This window comes from Accipiter gentilis, chromosome 1 (assembly GCF_929443795.1).
Source record: "Accipiter gentilis chromosome 1, bAccGen1.1, whole genome shotgun sequence".
Lineage (NCBI taxonomy): Eukaryota > Metazoa > Chordata > Aves > Accipitriformes > Accipitridae > Astur > Astur gentilis.
In genome coordinates this window covers 49,382,366-49,402,609 of record NC_064880.1, presented here as the reverse complement: position 1 = coordinate 49,402,609, position 20,244 = coordinate 49,382,366, and the positions used below count along the sequence as shown (strand labels likewise).

Below are 20,244 nucleotides of genomic sequence, written 5' to 3'. Positions count from 1 at the left end.
AGGCATTAAAATGCTTTGTTTCTGAAAGTTGGGGTTTGAAGCAATCGCTACAAGGGTTTCCAGTTACACTCTAACCGAGGGCAGATTCTACTATACATACATTTTGATTATTTTTTTTCTTCCACATCTTTTTCTAAAGATTGCAGTCTAAGATGCTGAACTAGATGAACTACAAATGTAATTGAGAATGACTTCTCCTAAGATCTAAGTTCTTACAGTGCTAAAAAATAGGGGGAAAGAGAAAAATAATTGCTGCGATAAATTTGATTAAAATTTAAATGACTGTATAAATCATATTCAAGATCAGATCTCACCTTGTCCAGCACCTATATTTCACCTATATTTTTCTTCATGCTTGAATCAAATCAAGAAATGTTTTCAATTTGTATTGGCTTGACTTTTGCATGTAGCAGACATTGGTTCTTCCTGAATTCATGCTGAAGTAATTATAATGGAAAGAAGAAAAAAGCATAATAATTAGGTATCATTTCCCTATTCTTCCTCTTGAGTTTTCCTATATTCTTCTTCTTTCTCTCAAGTTTGGTATTTTGTTTAGAACCATACACATGAAGCAAATGTATGTACTATCATGAACTTCATGACCAAATTGTTCTGTGTCAATGTTGTGACACTTCTTTAGTTTCTAACTGAACTAATAGAAAATCTATATGCAAGAGAAAGCAGGAGTAAAAATTTTAAACGTACAGCTTGTTCACTTCTGAAATAATTGGTAAGACATCCACTTTAAGGAGGTGAGAACACAAAAAATTTACATGTCTACCAATGATTTTTTGTGATTAAAAAGAAATAAGTAAAGTAGAAACAGCAGGTTGTCTTCATTGGGTGTTAGGATGTATCTTCAACATTGGATGTAGTGCATTAATGCCGGTACCTGTGTACGCACTGAGCAGCTGCACAGTGCCACAAAACAGAATTGAGAGTTCAAATTAACTGCTAGGTAACGGTAAGTGTTTACTTCTTGCTTTTGGATGTGCTGTGTTGAAGAGATTTTTTTTTTTTTAAAAAACATGTTAAGAAACGGTTGCATACAAGCTGGGGCTGTGGAGAGGCACGTGTGGGTAGAGGATAGCGGAGCACAGTAGCTACAAAGTCACCATCTTATCAGAATCACTGCCTTTAAGTTGCTTCGCTACACGTTCCCTCTTGGATATTTGGCTATGTCTTTTTCTTTTACAGGCTCTCTCTTACGTGGTTTGGAATTCACCCCAACAAAGTTTCTGAAAATTGTTTGCTACTTAGATATCAGTCCTCAATCCTGCATAGTATCACCAAATTTACAGAGAAGTATAGCAGTCTTGCAGGCCACCACTCTGTAGAAGTTTTTAAGTTCTGATGCCATGTTGGGGTTTTTTTGTACTTAAGTTTTCAACAACTGTGTAGGAGATACTTTAAATGCATCAATTTCTCATTTTCACTAAGTGTAAAAGCTATTAAAAATTACATGTTCATGTGTTTTATTTTTAGCTAAAAATTCTACTTGCAACATTTATTCTGAGTTTGAATGTGGAAATGGTGAATGCATTGATTATCAGCTGACTTGTGATGGCATTGCTCATTGTAAGGACAAGTCTGATGAAAAACTTTTCTACTGTGGTAAGTATTTCCAGATGTATCACCTTCACATTCTTTCTTCGGTTATACATGCTTATATTGATTCCTCTGTGACTTTCCTACTTATTCATACCAACTGCTCACCAAGATGCACAAGAAGAAAGTGCCAACTCGTACATTAAAAACCCCCTGACATTATATGGATAGAATTACTTATACCTGAACATATTTTCCTTGCAAGCTTCATGTATTAGCTGACTTATATTTAATAAAAAGCATCTCAAATATTCTCATATTTCTGTCTCTAAAACAAGAATAAGGCAAAATACAACTAGCTGCTTTTTCAAAGATGAAAAATTGAGGTTTTTCAGCTTTAATTAGGAGTTTTGATTTAGTTTTCCATAATTAATAAGATTTTCTCTGATTGTGAATACAAAGCACTAAAACAGAAGAATTATGAAATACAAAAATGGCTGTGTAATAGATATCTTTCCACACAATTTGCTGTTTAACTTAATAATACCATTATAATTCACACCAATCAGTTGGCATCTTGCAACAAGTTAGACTCATTACTTTCATAAATTTCCCAAGGGATTCTACCCTTATCTGTTTGGGGGTTTTTGCCCTAATAATCACTAAGTGAATCACTTCCAGCTTTTTTGTGTCCGACTGAGTTTGCCTGCTGCAGTGTCTAAAACACTACTGTTCAAATAATTTTCCTAAATCACTGAGTCACCTTAGTGAATTCATGTATCCTGCACATTAAGTGAAATCTCCTTGTAACTCTTGGTCTTTATCTTGGTCTGTATAGCCATATCTCAGCCTTAGTACCTCTTCTGTTTTGCACATGAACAATTTCATGTCATTTCAAACCCACGCATTACGTTTATACCTGCCACCTCTGTAGTTTTATTAAAATGTCTGCTTTAAGTCCTGGAGTTCACCTCTGCCATTTTAATAGCCATGGTTGATACTGGAAAAAAGAAATTAAATAGCTCTCTCCGTTTTGGTTTTTTTTTTCCTTACAAAGATTAACACCAACAATCTGAGTATAGCAACCGATACTATGTCATTTTTGTTCTTCTTTCAAGTTCAATTTTTGTCCTGTTAACTTTCAGACATCTGTGTGATAATTGCTTTGATCATGTCATGTAAAACTAATAGTAACATTCCATCAGATCAACTACATGTAGATAACTAAGGAGGTTGGCTTGTTTGAATCTGAAAAAAAATAACACATCAGACGAGGAAATAAGAATCTGGAATATAATAACCACTGCTAGTTACTGGGGGGAAGGGCCCTTGAATTACAAGTGACAGCTTCAAAGCACTGAAACATAAATGACTTATGTCTATGAATTCCTTCTTAGGTTTCCTTAGTAATTTTGTGTTGATACATTTGTATTTATGTATGCGTATTTCTTAGACATAAGAATTAATTTAAAAACAAACGAACAAACAAAAAAACTGACACCACAACCCAAAAAACCAGTCAGCAATATTTTTATATGGATTAAACCTCTTTGTCACTATTATTAATTTTAGTCATTTATTTCATTCACAGTTCATGGAAGAAAGATTAAGGTTTCATGTAGTTTCTTTTACTTTCTTAGGAGGGGAGAGTAGGTAGAAGGAATAGAGAGAAAGTCATATGGGAACAAATAAGAAAGCTGTAGCTGGTGAGGGATCTCAAAATACTCCTTCTTGTCATTCCAGACAAGTGGTCTTATATGTCAGTAGACTGAGGTTTACTGAGCTGCTAAAACTACTTCATACTTTATTCTACAATACTGAAAAAAATATAAATGCAAGATCCAACAATTTGTCTTTCCATGGATTTATCACATAATTTTGTGAAGGACATTATATTACTTTGTAGTGAGACAGTGTACATTTTGCCTGATTTAAATCAACCATACTGAACTTTTTGCTACACATTGGAAAAGGCATGAAGAACTGCGGTGCTGTTATGCACTAGGTCACGTACAGTATGTTGTTTTCTGAATCTGATAAAGTAGAGGATGTTACACTCATTATTATTAACTAATCCAATGAACAATATTTATTTATTATTGTGGCATGACTTCTACAATGGTTAGAGCCTTAGTAAATAAGTCCTGAATTTTCAAACATATAAGCATATGTAAAATTCATACATTCTTCAATGGTGTACCTACATGAGCAGAACATTTACGGTATTGGTATTCAGAAATCCAGAAACATTTCTGCTAATTTTTCTTTATTATTATTATTTTACTCTCCATATATTCCTAATTTGTTTTAGGGTAAATTTGGTATGTGTCATTCTATATGATAGAATTACTGATGCTGTATGCAAACATTGTCACATGCCTGACAAAAGTGTGTCAAAACAAATGCATTAAAAGCACATGGGCTTTTTATACCACAAGAAAATGAAAACTGGGAATTAGGCTTTCCTTTTTCATTTTTTGTCGTTCTTTCTCATCATGCTTTCATTGATTATTCTTCATCTGTTTATCAGTCCGAGTTGTTCTGCTGCACAATAAATGAACAATTTCTGAAGCTTTTCCTGTAGCTTCAAATGTATTTTAATTCAAAATGTTTTTCTGGAATGTTTGTCTAGTTTTAATGTAAGGCTATTTTTATTATATATCAAGTGCCTAAATGAAATTCTGTGCTTGTGCTTAACTTTCCAGAAAATAGAGGCTGTCGGAAGGGTTTCAAGCCATGTTCTAACCGTCGCTGTGTTTCAAGTAACAAAGTATGTGATGGTGCAAATGACTGTGGTGACAACTCTGATGAATTTGACTGTAAAGGTAAATTACAGCTAACTTTCAAAGTGATTTTGCAGTACTGCTCTGTAAATACTTAGTATGTAAGCAGGACTAGCTAGAACATGGAATTACAGGTGCTGGCATTTGTTTTGTTAGAAATCAAAACCAAACAGGTGCAGACAGGTATGTTTGAGAAAGCATATGTTGGAATTCATATGAAGACTGATTTTGGTTTACACCTACAGTCCTCTAGGAGGAGAGTGGTTTTGGCTATGGAAAACGCAGAAAATACAGTTGCTGCTTCTTTGGTGAAGTAATAAATGAGAGAGCGACTTTTACAGACAGAAGGGTTGAAAGATGGGTGATTTCTTCTCTGCATCTGCTGCACTGTTTCCTCTTTGAAGTAGCTAGTGTTCTATTTCTTTGCTTCTCAGATGCATGGCAATGTCTGTGTCCTTTGCAAAACTTACTAGAATTGTTCTCTTTTTACTTCAGATTTGTTTTTCTTTTTATGTCTTAAAACATGAATATTCATATCTCTGCATCAGCCAATGAATAAAGACTAGCTAGCAGACAACACAAGTCCTTAGTTACAATTTAGAAAGATTGGAGGGGACATTATTCCAGAATATATAGCTAAAACATATGTAGCTGTAGTAACTAGCATTTTTTTGAAAGCACTGCACGGGTTTTAATATTTTATCTGAATATGAGTAGAGAGAAAAGCATACGGGCAAAAACACCAACCTGGTGTTACATGAAAGAAAGCTGAGAGATTCATAGATGGTCCTGAAAGTGCTTCTTCCTTCCTCACGTGGTGCTTATCTCAAATTGGTTGAATTATCTAGACAGAGACTTTTGGGCTCCAAAAATAAATCTAAAAATTAGAAACTTATGCTTTCAAGTTTATAAGACCTTATATTTCTACTGAATTTTTAGCTATGGAAGGTACAGCATGTTCTGAATGCTTCATTCTATGAGGTAGAAAGTTTAAACATATTACATATAATATGCATCTGAAGAGTCTGTTTAGTACAGAAATTTACATCTTTTATAACCATATGTTATAGATTCAACGTGTGCTTCAACAGAATTCCATTGTGCAGATGGGATTTGCATTGGAAAATCAGCACAGTGCAACCAGATCATTGATTGTGCAGATGCTTCAGATGAAAAGAACTGTAGTAAGTTTGTGTTTGTGCTTCATCGTAGCATCTGTTAGATGATTATTCCTCGTTATATAGCAGTTAATTCATAGTCGTTACTAGTTGGATACCAGCAGCTGCATGGTCTGCGCAAACTCCAGCCAAACCTGAAGACCAAACTATGAGGCTCTCAATCTCTATTAAGTGTGATATAGTAATTTACTGTCTCTTTCCAGATAATACAAACTGTGCTTACTTCTATAAACTTGGAATAAAATCTTCAGGATTTATTAGCTGTAACTCAACTTCACTGTGTATACTGCCAGAATGGATATGTGATGGATCTAATGACTGTGGAGATTATACAGATGAACTAAAATGCCCAGGTAACTGTGGAAAAGAAAAAAAAAAAAAAAGGAAAAAATTAATTTACTTTCTTACGTTCTGAAAATTATATTCCTATATTTCTGGTTCTTTTTTCTAATTGTGTTGTGAAATGTTTATTCAGTTAATACTGTTTTGTTTAATACAGAGATTAATATAATGCTGGATGCAGATTTTTTCCACCAGTCTTTATTTTGTGTTTCATTAGATTATGCAAATTATTACAAATTACTACTGCATTTCTCTGAAGAAAACTGTAATGTCTAGCTTTCTATTTCCTCCAGGTTAGGTCTGTCATTAATCATTTTTATTTAAGTAAAACATTAGTTATTGAAATGTCAAGCTCATCAAGCATCAGCACAACCACTCAGGAACTTTTATTAGCTACTGCTTTAGTGGATGGTATTTCTCTTCTTGCTTAACTTTTTTTACTTTCTCTGTTATTTTGCTGAGGTACTTGGGATAGGCTGCCAGGGTATAGAATCCAGGGTTATTGCTTTTGTGATTGTTCTGTCTTCAGCTGGTACAAAGCGATCATGGTACACTTGAGTCCCAGGGCTGATGTTATTTATATCTAATGTTTACCAATGAATTATTCAGAATATTAAATTCCTACCTAATGAAGAGTGGTGTTTATGTGTTTGGTCCTGTATTATCCAGAACCCCTCATTTAAGTTCAAGAATAAGTACAATATGTAAACATACCTATAAATGAAGAAGTGATAAACTGTATTTAGAATGAGAATACTTTAATGAACACAGGTTTATTGGTACATATTTGAAGGATTAGGCCCATCCTAGGAAATTCTCATCAAACTGAAGACCGTGCACTTGTAAAGAAACCCTGGGCATGTCAAGCCTGTATCTCCTCTCCTGCACCTTGAGCTTTTATACAAAAATCTATAAAATTAAAAATTACTGGTATTTTTTGCTCACTATCATCTTCCAGAACCTCATGCGTTCTTTTAATTGCTGGTCTACATATATTCCAGTTTTTATCTGTTCTTATGCCGAGAAGGACCTTGTAGTCCTTTGGTAAACGTATCCTTACTCTCTACTTGTAATAGCAAATAAGCCAAGGCATTTTAGAATTCATGCCTTCAAGACAGGGTTAGCTGTCTATGTCACCTTACTCATCTCAGCCTGCATCTCTCTTGAATATACCAGACCAGTATCTGGTATAACAAATGAAGTCTTACTTTTGCCTTGTATCAGTACAAACACATTGTAATTTTTTGATTATGTTTGTTTTCATAATTGACTTGTGCTAGATCGTAATTGTCCTCCTTCTCTCTTTCTTCTACGAATTAGTATTTAGTAAAAATAAATATTTATTAACTAATAAATGTTACTAATTTGTAAAAATTAAACCTTTAATTTTATGTTGTTAAATACCATCCAATTTTTGCCTAGTAAGTTACATCATCTGATTATTCCCATTTAGTATTCTGTTTTTCTGCGTGATAATCCTATCGTGTCACCAGAAGCTTCTGTTAGAATTCTCATATATTTTGTGCCAACTTTATTGATGAAAATATTACCAGGATCCAGAAAAAAACTAGAACTTCAGCACTAATGTCAATCAACCTGACATTCAGAACTTTCATCTTTCCTGTAAGCCAGATGCATATTAAATCATAGTTTCCATGCTAATCTCCATATGATCCAGATTATCTGTTAGTTTGTTAGAATTTGCTGTATATGATGCTTCGTTGAGCTCAAAATAGCTTAGATTTACTGTATTTCCTTTGTCTATAGGGTGGGTTTTTTCCATAACAAAGAAGATTGAGGGCAGTGTGCTATAGGTTCAGTAAACTAATGTTGCATAAGTAAACTAATGTTGCATTTTATTCCATCATCCTTTATTTGTATTACTTTATTCTGTCTTTCCAATGTGTGCCAAAAAGTTCCATCATTTTAATGTGTGACTAATTGCCTGGATCATTCCTCCCTTTGCTTGGAAGCAATACCATTCCAATTTAACCTACATGTGAATTCCTTTGCCATTTCATTCAAAACTGACCAACTTAGGCACATTAAGGTTTTTAACATTGTTTCTATTATAAATATGATAATTCCCATTAACAGTCTTTGTTCAGTGTCATTGTTCTTACAGAAAATTAAGGCAAAATATTCATTTAGGGGTGGCTATACTTAGGCAGTCTTTAATATCTACCCAGTCATCATAGACATCCCACTTCTTTCTTTATACTTTTTTCTATGCATACAGCTGTAGAAGCCATAAATATGATAACTTTAACTTTCTTTTTAAGGGGGGGGGGGACACGGACAGACACAAAACCGGTGTCGATAGCCCCAATACCTTAAGGGAATAATAGAAACCTTGACAGAGAGCTTCAGTGATCTCCAATGCTTGGAACTAGTGTATATCACCTGGGTTTTCCCAGGCGAAGACCTTGCTTGAGTTTTTGAAAATAAACTGTGCCACTCATTAGACTAATATTTGTGCTTACGTCATGAAACTAAATACATGGTATGTTTTCTTTCCTCACATCTGTTTTCTAAGCATTTATAAAAGTGAAGTACTAAATGACTTTCATGCTCCACAAAGACAAAAGGCAAGGAAAAAGAACTTCTTAATTTGTGACAGTCTAAATCTCTGGCTTCAACATCAGTGTTATAGCTCCAGTTAGTTAGTGCATGCATCAGATTTGTAGCTTATCCCAGTCGATGTGACAAAAATACTGCCACAATTAGGTTATCTTGTAGATGATGGCAGATAGATCCGAGGGGCAGCTTCTTCAGCTGGTGTAAAACAACAAGCAATGTTGGTCTACCTGTCCTCAAAACCTGTAAACGGAACTACTTTCCTCTATAGGTCCTTTTAATTTAGTTTGAAGCTGTGCTCTGATTCTTCTCTAAATAAATGAAGTATTTCAGCTCCCTAAACTACTTAGCTATCACTAGTTTCTGATTTGTATGAACCCAATTAATAATATAAATAGTAATTTTTTTGCATTTTTAGACATAAACACTTTGCTGTCCATTAGTATTCAGAAATTTAGCAGAAATGTATTAGGCTCCTAATCATACTAGTAGAGACCATTTTACATTACATTCTTTATTTTATCACAGTTCAAAACAAACCCACATGTGAAGAAAATTATTTTGGTTGTCCTAGTGGAAGATGTATTCTGACCACCTGGCTTTGTGATGGGCAGAAAGACTGTGAGGACGGAGTAGATGAATTGCACTGTGGTGAGCATTTTATCTTATTTGTATTTCTGTAATCACTAATGCACTTTGAAAACAGAAAGAAGTGTGCATTTATATCTCAGAGATTGAATCTAGAGCTATATAAAAAGGACTTTAATACTATATTTTCAGATTCAACTCTCTAATACTTCATGCTGCCAGTATCTTAAAACCTATCTCATGGCAGAATGAAAGCCCTGTCATTTTTTTTTTTTTCTCCTAAAGATATGTGTGTATACAGACTTTTCTATTGCTTCAGTATTTAACAATTTCACTACTTCTTCATAATTGCTCATTAGAACAGTTTTATAGATATAATCAGTTCCTATCAGTATCTTGACCCCAACAGGAAGTAACCAAAATATATCTTTATGACATAAAAATAGACATTTCTTTGCATCAGAGGCTGTACAGCTGTAATCAGTTAAAGTAATAAAAAAATGTGAATAAAATACAGCATAAAGTGTGAACCAGGTTAAGGGTCCATTCTGTCTCAGATCTTTTAAGACTCTTAAATTCTACGTAATTGAGGAGCAATGCAGGTTGGTTTTGCTCACAGTGAGTCCTGGTCTTTTAATTTAAATTTGTATGGATTAACTGACTGGATTATTTCTAGAATTAATTTTTAGCAGCAAAAAGTAGTATCAAGTTTTTCTATTACCTATTTAATTAAAACCTGAAATTTATGTATTACTTTTTTTTTCCTTTACCACTTAACATGAGTTATACATTACTCTCTTCATGACCCATGTTTGGTTTGCAGTTTACATTGTATAGATATAACATCAAAATTAGGAACTACTGTGCGCTAGGAAAATCAGAAGGTTTTGTGTCGACTACATTCATCAAGTGTAACTCGGTGTTTACGTTACCAGGTTTTATTACACATACATACTTACATGCAATATTGTCAAACCTATTAGCCGATTTTTGTGGGAGAGAGGGAAGGGGGTTTAGTCAATTCTTTTTTCCCTACTTAACTGCTTTTAGCCATTTTGAGGTACTTGTTACAATACTCTACTTTTAAATTCAGATTGCATTACCTAAAACTCTTTTTATTGTTAATATTAAAATTTGTTGTCATCAGTTAAAATAAAATTTACTCTTAAAGAAAGAAGTCTGGGAAAAGTGGACGATTTGAAGTTTTCGGGAAAGGTCATAACGTTAGCATTTATTCAGAATAGCTGTGCAGACTGATTTTGAAATACAGAAGCATGCCATTATTTTCAATGTATGGAAAAGCGTAAATGGGACAACAGAATGCAAACACACAGCAACTTTTCTTCTGAGAGAAAAGAACACGAAACCTTTAAGATGGAATTAAATACTGCAATACCAAGAGGAAGACTGTGTTGGAAAATTTGGACTGTGCCGTCTCTGCCCTGCTACCAGAATAAAGCAGTTCACTATGGTTATAATATCCATGTAAAATACACAAACCAGATTTATGTTTTTAAAGTGTTTGTCCTCATCCCACTAACAAAAATGTTTAAAAATATTAGAATGTGTTTTGAATGTTTTACTATTTATTTATATATTTGCCTATTTATTTTTAGAAATGTATTGGTGAATGCAACCTCTTACACAAACTGGTAACATCCTGAATACCAGGATTAGGATTATACTGTGTTTGAGTATTTTAATACGCTAAAATTGAGAGGACAGAAAGGAGCAGCGTGTAGATTCCGAAACTATGCTAGCAAACACAGGGAGCGCAGTGCTGTTGTGAACCTAACAAATGCAGTGGCTGGTGTCATTCCTAGATTCATCTTGTTCATGGAATCAGTTTGCTTGCTCTGCCAACAAATGCATCTCTAAGCAATGGACTTGTGATGGTGAGGATGACTGTGGAGATGGTTTGGATGAGAGTGATGCTATTTGTGGTAAGTAGAATAATTTTAGTTCTGTATTGTGTTGGATCATGCATACTGAAGGAGACCAAGTGATCAAAGAAGGTGGTGGAAAGGGAGCAAGGACAGCAACTCCAAAGAGCACGCGCTTTAAGGATGGAGTACTAGAGGATATCCTCAACGAGCAGCTAGATACCTTTTTATGGGGACTGTGATTTGTGTGTAGTCTATCAGTGAGGACATGAATGGGACACCAGCATGAGCTAAAGCAGAACCAAATTTCTCTCCAATTCCCATCCTTGAGGTAAACCCCCTGTATCGCTATTTGCGTTTTATACTTCAGTGGTAGGTGCTTGAAGACTCTAAAGTTGTTTGTTGGTTGTTTTTTTTTTTTTTTTCTAGCTCTTTCTCCTATTCCCTTTTATTTTTTGTATATTCAATCATAAGCATTATTGCATAATGTTCCTCTCAAATTCCCAAACCTTCCAAATTGCATAAGGAGTTGAAAATTTTACTTTCATTCTGGGGTTCAGTTGACTGGAAATGTGTTAGTGAATTCTTTTCAAAAGAAAAGCACGTTGTGTCAAGTCATACTGTCACGATTTCAGGATATCTTCTACTTTGGTTCCATCCTTATCTATGCTGTATTTTAACATTTTCTTTTTAAAATTTCAACTTTTAACTCTTAAATATTTGTTCCTTTTCAAAAATCCTCTTACTTAAATCCATTCAACAAAGACTATTTTATTCCATATTTTATGTGTGATACCACAGTAAAAATGTTGTTGGTAACATTACTGGAGGTGTTAAGTAGACAGAGAAGAAATCTCTTCAGCTTATGTTCAGGGTTGTGGGTTGCTAATGTAGTTTCTTAATCAAACACAGATGTAGAAATGCCAACAAATGAAAAGGACAAAGGTGGAAATTATACTGTTCTAATACGGCAAAATATGACTTAATTACTACATTAACTTCACACTGACATCCATCCACAATACATTTCTTCATGGTATTCAGGTCATGCTGAGGACTGGGGAGTTGGAGGCAATGTTTGTTTGAAAGGGAAGATTTCTCTCTGCCTCTCTCCCCCAGGGAAAGGAGGAGGTGTGAAATGAGCAGACAAGAACCTTGTCTGGGACTGCTGTAGAACAGTGTGAAACCCTAAGAAACATCAAGGCCTGAAGCTTAATAGGAAACTTAAAGCAGAAAATAGAAAAAGGGAGAGGAAAACAAAGGCCAGCAAATTGCAAAGTGTCACTACAACATACCTTTTCTTTTTTTTTTTTTTTTTTCCGTGAAGTATATTTAACTTATATAAGAGAATACATTAAGTGATGGTTTGCGCAAAAGTTTACTTCCAAACAGAGTAAATCAATCATAGGATTCTGTAATAGTCTTATCTGGAGGAAAGTCTGGTTTAAAAAAAAAAAGTCAAATAAAAAGTATATTGAGTTACTCACGTTAGAACTGTCAGATATTTTCTTACTCCCACCACTACACACTGTTCTCTTCTACATGGGGCTGACTCATGCAAGTTCAGCCTCCTGGTATAGAGTATAGTGTATAGACTCTAGTGATGCGAAGATTATACAGGTTACATTATTAGTTCCTTTGTTCAGTCAGTCCCAACATGCAGTCAAACATAAAGACCCCAATTGGTCTGAAAAGTTATTCTGCTGGATCGTTTTCATGAAGTATGGTAAACTAAATTCCCTTGCAGAAAATTAAGAGACTGAATAGACAAAAAGAATAGAAGAAATAGCAGATATTTAAATTTACTGTAAAATACAGACTTAGCCAGTATGTCCGTCACACTGTGCAGATCAAAATCTTCTTTGAGTTTTATTTTAAAATAAAACCCCCTTACTCAGTCATTACCCATTACTTTAAAAAGAACTATCAGTTAGAACGTGTTCAAGACTCACATGTAATGTTTTTTCAGGTTCAGTGACCTGTGCAGCAGATACATTCAGTTGCTTAGGCTCCCATGCCTGTGTTCCCCAACACTGGCTCTGTGACGGTGAAAGAGACTGTCCTAACGGGAGCGATGAACTGTCGACAGCAGGCTGTGGTATGTTTGCTTGTTAAAAATGTATAGCGTTTCTCTTCTTGGTGCTTTTGCCTTTACAATATCCAGATGCTGTTTGTGTCTGTAGTATCATAACCCTCATACTGTCAAGATTGTTAGTAAAGATTGATGAACCACATGTGAACATACATACCAGTTTTCTTCAACATTTTAATCAGCCTACCATCTTCAGGTTTTGTTAATACATACTGAGGCACTCCAGCTGAAGATCAGTATGTGCGTCACGTCATAGACATTATACAGCATGTTTACTAATGAAAATTAGCACATTATCGACTATGCAGTTTTATTGCTCTTCCTGAGGAAAATGCTGCTGCATGTCAGGGAGGTTGTGCATCAAAAAGGGAGATACGGTTCTGTCTCCAACTTATTCTGGCTAATTGTTCAGATCTTGACTTCTCTTGCCCTATAAACTATTACTTCCAGTCTTCTGAAAAACATTTCTATTAAAAGTGCCAGGAGTTCAGTAGTAGTTTCATTAGGGGTTTTGTTTTATTAATGTATATAAAAATGGTATAGGTTAAAAATATTGACTTGTGTTCTCTCCACTGAATTTATATTCTATCACTATTTCTATGCTGAGTTATATTTTGAGTTTTATGGATTTTAAAGAGCTTTCGTTCAGAAGCAGAGTAACATAGGAAGGACACCTGTACTACCCAAATGTTCTTTTCCTCAGAGGCAGACCTTAGGTTAGTTGTAGGCAGCACCAACTTCTGAACCCTTTCTGTCTTGCATTACATGAGATTTTAGCTATCCTGACTTCTTTAGCTATCTTTGTGGTGACGAGTAACTTCTTCTGCTATTGAATTGTGTGGTGGTCTTTGTATGACTCAAAAGTTATGGTTATTTCCATCGAAACCACTCAGACTAACTAATTCTTGTTTCATCTTTCTGTAAGAAAATGGCTGTATATCTTACTGTTCTCAATTTCATTTATTTTTATGTACTGTATTTTCCTTAGCTCCTAATAACACCTGTGATGAGAATGCTTTCATGTGCCATAACAAAGTCTGCATTCCCAAACAGTTTGTATGTGACCATGATGATGACTGTGGAGATGGATCAGATGAATCTCTGGAATGTGGCAAGTATAACAAAAGTAGAGTGAACAGAAAAATTTCAGACTGTTAACTAACCAGGCCTTCTGCAAGGTCTGTTACTTTAAGTCACTATTGAAAAAGCATGTTTGGTATTTGCATTTAGTAACATTTTTCATGTAAAGTTTGAGTTGAACATGTAATGCAACATTTTAGGAAAATAATGTAATGTTGCAAATAAGAACTTGCTCGTTTGCTGGTAACATAAAGAACAGATTTCATCAGTATCACTTAGAACTGTATATGATACGGAAAAAATCTGCTCCTGTGATGAACTGGGCAGTCACCAAATTGTCCTTTCTCTCTCTACGCTCACCAGAGGTAGGCTGGTATTTAAGAGGCAACAGCTATTCCTGCCGCATCGACATTAGAGAGGTCAGATCAGGAGAGTACCTTTGAAACAAATCTCCTGCTCACCCCCACGTACTGTGGTTTGGCTCACACGGAGCAGTGCTGAAGCAAGTGAACTGACAGGAGAAAAACCATCAAAAACCTCTGAAGCTGAGCCAGTTGGTATACTTCAGCCAGTAGTGGGCATCAAGTCCACAAGAGCAGAAGAGAGCTAGTGTGAAGCAAAATCCTGAAACGCATCTAGTGTGGATTTTGGGTTCTTATTACCAGCTGTTTCATCCTGCTGTTCCTCCCTTACTGCGCCACACCGTTTGCCAGCGTAGGCTGCTGGAATCTTGAGGAAAGAAGGGAACAAACATGCCTTTCCTAGCAAACTCCATTTGCTTTTCACTTACGTAAACTACATGGTGATTTGAAAGGAGCGGTTTGTGACAATAAGCTGTCGTAGGGAAAAACTGCATAGTTCGTGTAGTTTGAACCAAACTGGCATCAAAGCAGGTTATTGGTTTATTAATGACAGATAACTAATTGGCAGTCGGCGAACGTTCAGTATCAAGAGCAGCAACACAGTGGGTAAACCACACCTGCAAAACGTTGATAGATCTTACGCATTTTTAAACACCGTTTTACAGCTCATCCCCAAAAGTTCTGAGCACGCGGACAGACACAGAGCAGAGTTCTGCGTGCCTTCTGCCCCGGCGCAGGACACGGGGTTGCCAGCACGCGTGCCCGCTAATCCACAGAGGGCTGTAGCTCCACTTGCTGTGCCCACCCCGCCAGGTTCAAAGCACGTGCGCTTCTACTCGCGTTGCTCTCTTAACAGATGTGGTGATCTAGGCCCTTTTGCTAAAATGAGACCGTGAGAGCGGACCCGCACGATAATGAAACTGTAAACTATTTCCTCTGTCACTAATGGGTGATGCGTGCCAGAACTCTCTATAGAAATGATTCATCTGGGGTTTGTTCCTCTATTTAGCACTATGTGATCAAGTTGAATGGTGAGGGAGTAGGAGAACCTTCCTGATCAGATTTTACTTGGAAGCGGTCTTCAATTCCTAAATAAGTATTTAGAACTAAACAGTCACAAACTTTGGAAATAGGTGCATTTTTTTTCTGCATGCTTATAATTTCTTGCTGGTGTATTTCATTTGTTTTCTATAACTTCATATACATGCACGGTCCCTTAAAATACTGACAAATAGATAGTGATAGTTTGACAAACTTTTGGAAAGAGACAGAAGGAGGAAACGGCAACAGAAGCAGAGGAGGTACAAACTCCTGATCTAATTGTAGTATGGACCTGCCTTTAGGCACTGGCTCTATTTAATTTCTACTCTGTAAACTGAAATCTATAGCAACATTTGTTATGTGTTACACTGCTCCAATGCAATTTTCTGTTAGCTGGCAATCAAATACACACCTTAGTGTGTGACTAGTATGGTAAACTCATTATACTGTAATTTTAGGAACGGGTTACATTCTTTTATGAGAAAGGGAACTACTCAGAGAGAGTAGGAATCAAATTCCAAATCACACTTTTTAAGGTGTTATCAGCATGTAAAAATAAACCACCTAATTCACCAAGATTTTAAACTTGTGATTTCTGATTTGACTGCAAACTAGGTAGCCTGATCATAGCTCTCTTAGGTTCTAGAGCTAGAGCTTTGCGTCTTGATATTAAAAAAAGAGATACTCTTCAGAGATACTCTTCAGCAGCCAGTCTACTGAATGAGATGAAATTCAGTTTGAAATATATTCCTAAAAGCTGTATTAAGGGAATCCATTTAAAAATGTAGATTTTTTTTTTTTCCATCTGTATCATTGAAAAGTCTATTTTCTGTTTTTTTCTTGAGTATTATTCAGATATAATATAAAAATTGAACTGATGATGGGAGTAACCAGTTTTTACTCGTATCAGAATTTGCATCTAAACAGATTTTAAAGGTTCACAATCATTCTAATTCTTGAAAATTTCTTCGATACAAGTTTTGATTACATTGTATGATCCTGTCTTTTTTATGAAATCTTAATAATTAATTACTTGTAAAGGAAAAAGAGCAACAATTCATGCTGCAGATAGCATGAGAACAAAATACATTCTTCCTAAATTGCAGCTCCTATTGCTGCTATAAGACACAAAATACTCAGCTACATCAGCCACTATCTCATCCTATAAGGTATTTCTTATGTTCTTGAAAATAAAAAAAAAATAAAAATTAGGAACTCTATTCAGGAATATGAAATTTCATCAAGATGATGAAATACTTTGTTTATGTGGCTAATCAAAAGACAAATACAGGAATAGGAAGGATTTTCTGGTTTCAGTTTCCAGCTTCTTTATGTCCTGTCATCCAGAGCAGAGGCAATATTAAGCAGAAGCCCTTGTTCTGCACATTTGTAATGACCTTTCTGATGATGACTTACTTGTGAAATGCTGCAGACATGAGGTAAAGCTGTTGATCTGTAAAATCTTGCATTCAAAAGTGTCTCAGACAAACAAAAAAATTAACCTTTTTTCCATATCAAGCCAGCCTATCTTCTTTTAAGCATGATCTATGTAAAAAAAGAGGGAAAAGAACTTCTTCACAAGACCACGGAATTATTTGAATTCCAAGTAATATATGTAATTGATGCAATAACATATTGCATTTTGAAAATAGTACATTAACACATTTCTAAATGATAACTAAAGATACACAAGCAGTTTAAAGCTCTTGATGTAGATGGATATCTCATCCCAGACAGTCAAATGTTATGCCTCCATCTGCTGTCAGGAAAAAAAGCTGTACTAGATAGAAGGAAATACAGTAATTAGGAAAAAACCCCTAATACTAACTTTCTACTTCTAGGCAGTAGAAAGTTATCGGTGCTCATTTCAGATGTTCACAGGTTCAGTAGTTAAAGCTTCAGTAGTTACTATAATTTGGATATATTTCTTGGAAAAATCAAATTTATTGAGCTTAAAATCTGCATTTTTTTTCAAGCGAAGAGAATGTTAAACAGTTGCAACATCGTTCTTCGTGGTCAGAATGAGTGTTCCTATGTAATTCTTACTTTATAACCATATTTTCTTCATACATTTTCTTGAGTTTTAAACTAAATCAAGGATTGCTCTCAAGGCTCTTTTAAAGGATTACAGATTATTTGAGGTGGAATTTATACACATAGAATACAGGAAAAGTTACATTTCTCTTTTCCAAACAGGAACTTAAGTTTTCTAGTAGTTGGTTCAGTGTAATGAATCTTACAAGTAAATATCTTACAAATAGAAGGTGATTTTTCCCTCTGGGAATATTTCAACTTTCATGTTTCAAAATTGAATAGAAAAAATCAAATTTGTGCTGACTTTTCTAAATTTTTCTACTGCTTTGTTGGTTTTGAACTCCAGGTTAAACAGCTGTGCTCTGAAAAGCAAGTGCCTGTCTGTAGTTTCTTTGCTTTATTATATATCATAATTTTCTGTTAGAAATCCACTTTAACATTGAAAATGTATACATTTTATATGTATTGGTTTTGTGGCCATCTTAGAAAATACATGTTTAGTGTGGTTGATATGATTAGTGTTCTGCATGTTTTAAAGGGAAAGCATACAGTAGTAAGCATATCGCAGAAGTATTTGCTGGGTATAGTAATTTCTAAACTGTCTGTTAGAAAGCCATTTCCTCATAATAGCAAAAAGTTAAATTACACCTAAAAGAAAGTGTATTTATGACTGAGAGCTGCGTAAATATGTTTTACATATGTGGGAATTATTTCATGACTATACTGTGCTGCATAAGAAACATTTGATTTCTCTCTTTGTTGGTAGACACTTGTGTATAAGCTTTGTATCTCCTTTCAGAACAAAAGATACTTTTACTTACATTGCCCTGTATACACAAAATTTTATGTCAAAAGTATGAAGCAAAGTATGAAGTCATTGATTGCTGTATTTCTAGGGTATCGTCACTGTCGTCCTGGAGAGTTCACTTGTGCTGATGGAAGATGCCTGTTAAATTCCCAGTGGCAATGTGATGGTGATTTTGACTGCCCAGACCATTCTGATGAAGCACCTATAAACACAAAATGCAAAAGTTCAGGTTCATATTTATTTTTTTTAATACTGTATGTCCTTTCTTTTTGGAAAGCAACGGTTTAGAAGGCAGATGTAAAACCTCATAGCATAAATCTGCAGTGCCTTCATGGTGATATTCCTTATGCCTTGCAAGGAGAATGTGTTTTCAGTCCTGAACATCCAAAACATCAATTCGCAATGTTGAAGCCACCAGTTCTTATGGCATAAGACGGCTGATAGTTCCTTAATGCATAAATTCTGTTAGTATTAAAATAAGGTGATATTAATGTGATAATTGCCAAAGTTTCTAGCTTGCCCTGAAAATGTTTACTGTATCTGATATACTCATCACACAGAAATAGATCATACAAAAGGGGATGTAAAGTTGTTGTGTAAAGTAATAAACACTCGTTTATTTTTATTAGTAAATTACTGAACAAATGTGATTGGATTTATTGATAATTTCTATTGACATAAATAAGTTTGCTGAGGTCTGACTGGCTTTTGAGAAGTAAATGTATCCTTGAAAGACCAATTCTTCTGTCTAGATCTTATGACTTCATTGCACAGTAGCCCAGTACTTTATACCAATTTTGATGGAAATCACTCATTTGCTTCGAGGTAAGGCAACATACCTGCTGTATATTTAAGTGTTCTGATTTGAAGAACCTAAATGTAGCTGAAACAACATATTCAAGTTTTGCCAAACTGGGAAAAAACATGTATGCGTGTTCTCAGATAAGGAGTGCATCAGAATTCAGTCAGTTACTAAACACCTCAGCATTCACAGGGGAGAGAAGCCCCGCTTTTTAAGTTTTGTAAACTGTAGAACTATATTTTGTGCAGAGATAATGTAGAGTATTCTCAATTATATAAAAACAAATGTGTAGGAGGGAGTAATAAGTTGGAAGTATTCATACATTTTCCAGGAGAGGAATAACCTTTAAAGACACTGGAAAGTAAAAAGGTATTATAATACTCTCAGTAAGAAATGAATATTCAATTTTTACACAATTGTTTCATCTCACATGCACACATTACAGCTGATCCATGAGAAAATTCATTCCAAATACTAATAGACCACACCAAGTTATGTTCTCTTTTTTGTTTTCCAGAGCAGTCATGTAACAGCTCTTTCTTCATGTGCAAAAATGGCAAGTGTATTCCTCAAAGGGATGTTTGTGATAACAAAGAAGATTGTAGTGATGGATCTGATGAGAAAAGCTGCCACATAAATGAATGCCTCAGTAAGAAAGTTAGCGGCTGTTCTCAAGATTGTCAGGATCTTCTTGTTGGATACAAGGTGAATAATTACAAAATGTGGTGTAATATAATGCAAATTCTTAATTAACTGTTTCTTAACTACTGGGTGTTTATAATAAAACTCCAGCATGTTGTACTTCCTTGTAATGAAGTAGCTTACCTACCATAGCAAGAACATTCAAAATTTATTTCCAGTAAGCAAACGATTGCCAATTGTATAAAAAAAACCAAAACAGTACAGTGCATACTTTAAACCTATGGAAAAGAACATAAAATGCTTTAAATACAACAACTCATACTGATGGATACAGAGCACTGCAAAATCAGTTTTGAAAAAGGAAAACATGTAGGAGTCAATAGCAAGAATAGCAGTTTTCTCCAGGTTTTTTTCCAAGTCAGAGACTTACAGAAATATTTAGACAAAGTATAATCACCTTAGTTGCATAATAAAGCTCTTAGTT

The 20,244-nt window shown here is 34.9% G+C and overlaps 1 protein-coding gene across 1 annotated transcript in view; it reads left to right on the top strand.

The window, feature by feature from the left end:
- Positions 1 to 20,244, top strand: part of LRP1B (LDL receptor related protein 1B) — a 591,173-nt gene that overhangs the window by 443,577 nt on the left and 127,352 nt on the right. Inside the window, exons 46-55 of the mRNA XM_049799136.1 lie at positions 1,486 to 1,614; positions 4,254 to 4,373; positions 5,402 to 5,515; positions 5,713 to 5,862; positions 8,957 to 9,079; positions 10,840 to 10,959; positions 12,869 to 12,997; positions 13,980 to 14,102; positions 18,405 to 18,545; positions 19,636 to 19,823. Coding sequence (XP_049655093.1) covers positions 1,486 to 1,614; positions 4,254 to 4,373; positions 5,402 to 5,515; positions 5,713 to 5,862; positions 8,957 to 9,079; positions 10,840 to 10,959; positions 12,869 to 12,997; positions 13,980 to 14,102; positions 18,405 to 18,545; positions 19,636 to 19,823 — 1,337 coding nt within the window. The remainder of the gene's footprint in view (positions 1 to 1,485; positions 1,615 to 4,253; positions 4,374 to 5,401; positions 5,516 to 5,712; positions 5,863 to 8,956; positions 9,080 to 10,839; positions 10,960 to 12,868; positions 12,998 to 13,979; positions 14,103 to 18,404; positions 18,546 to 19,635; positions 19,824 to 20,244) is intronic.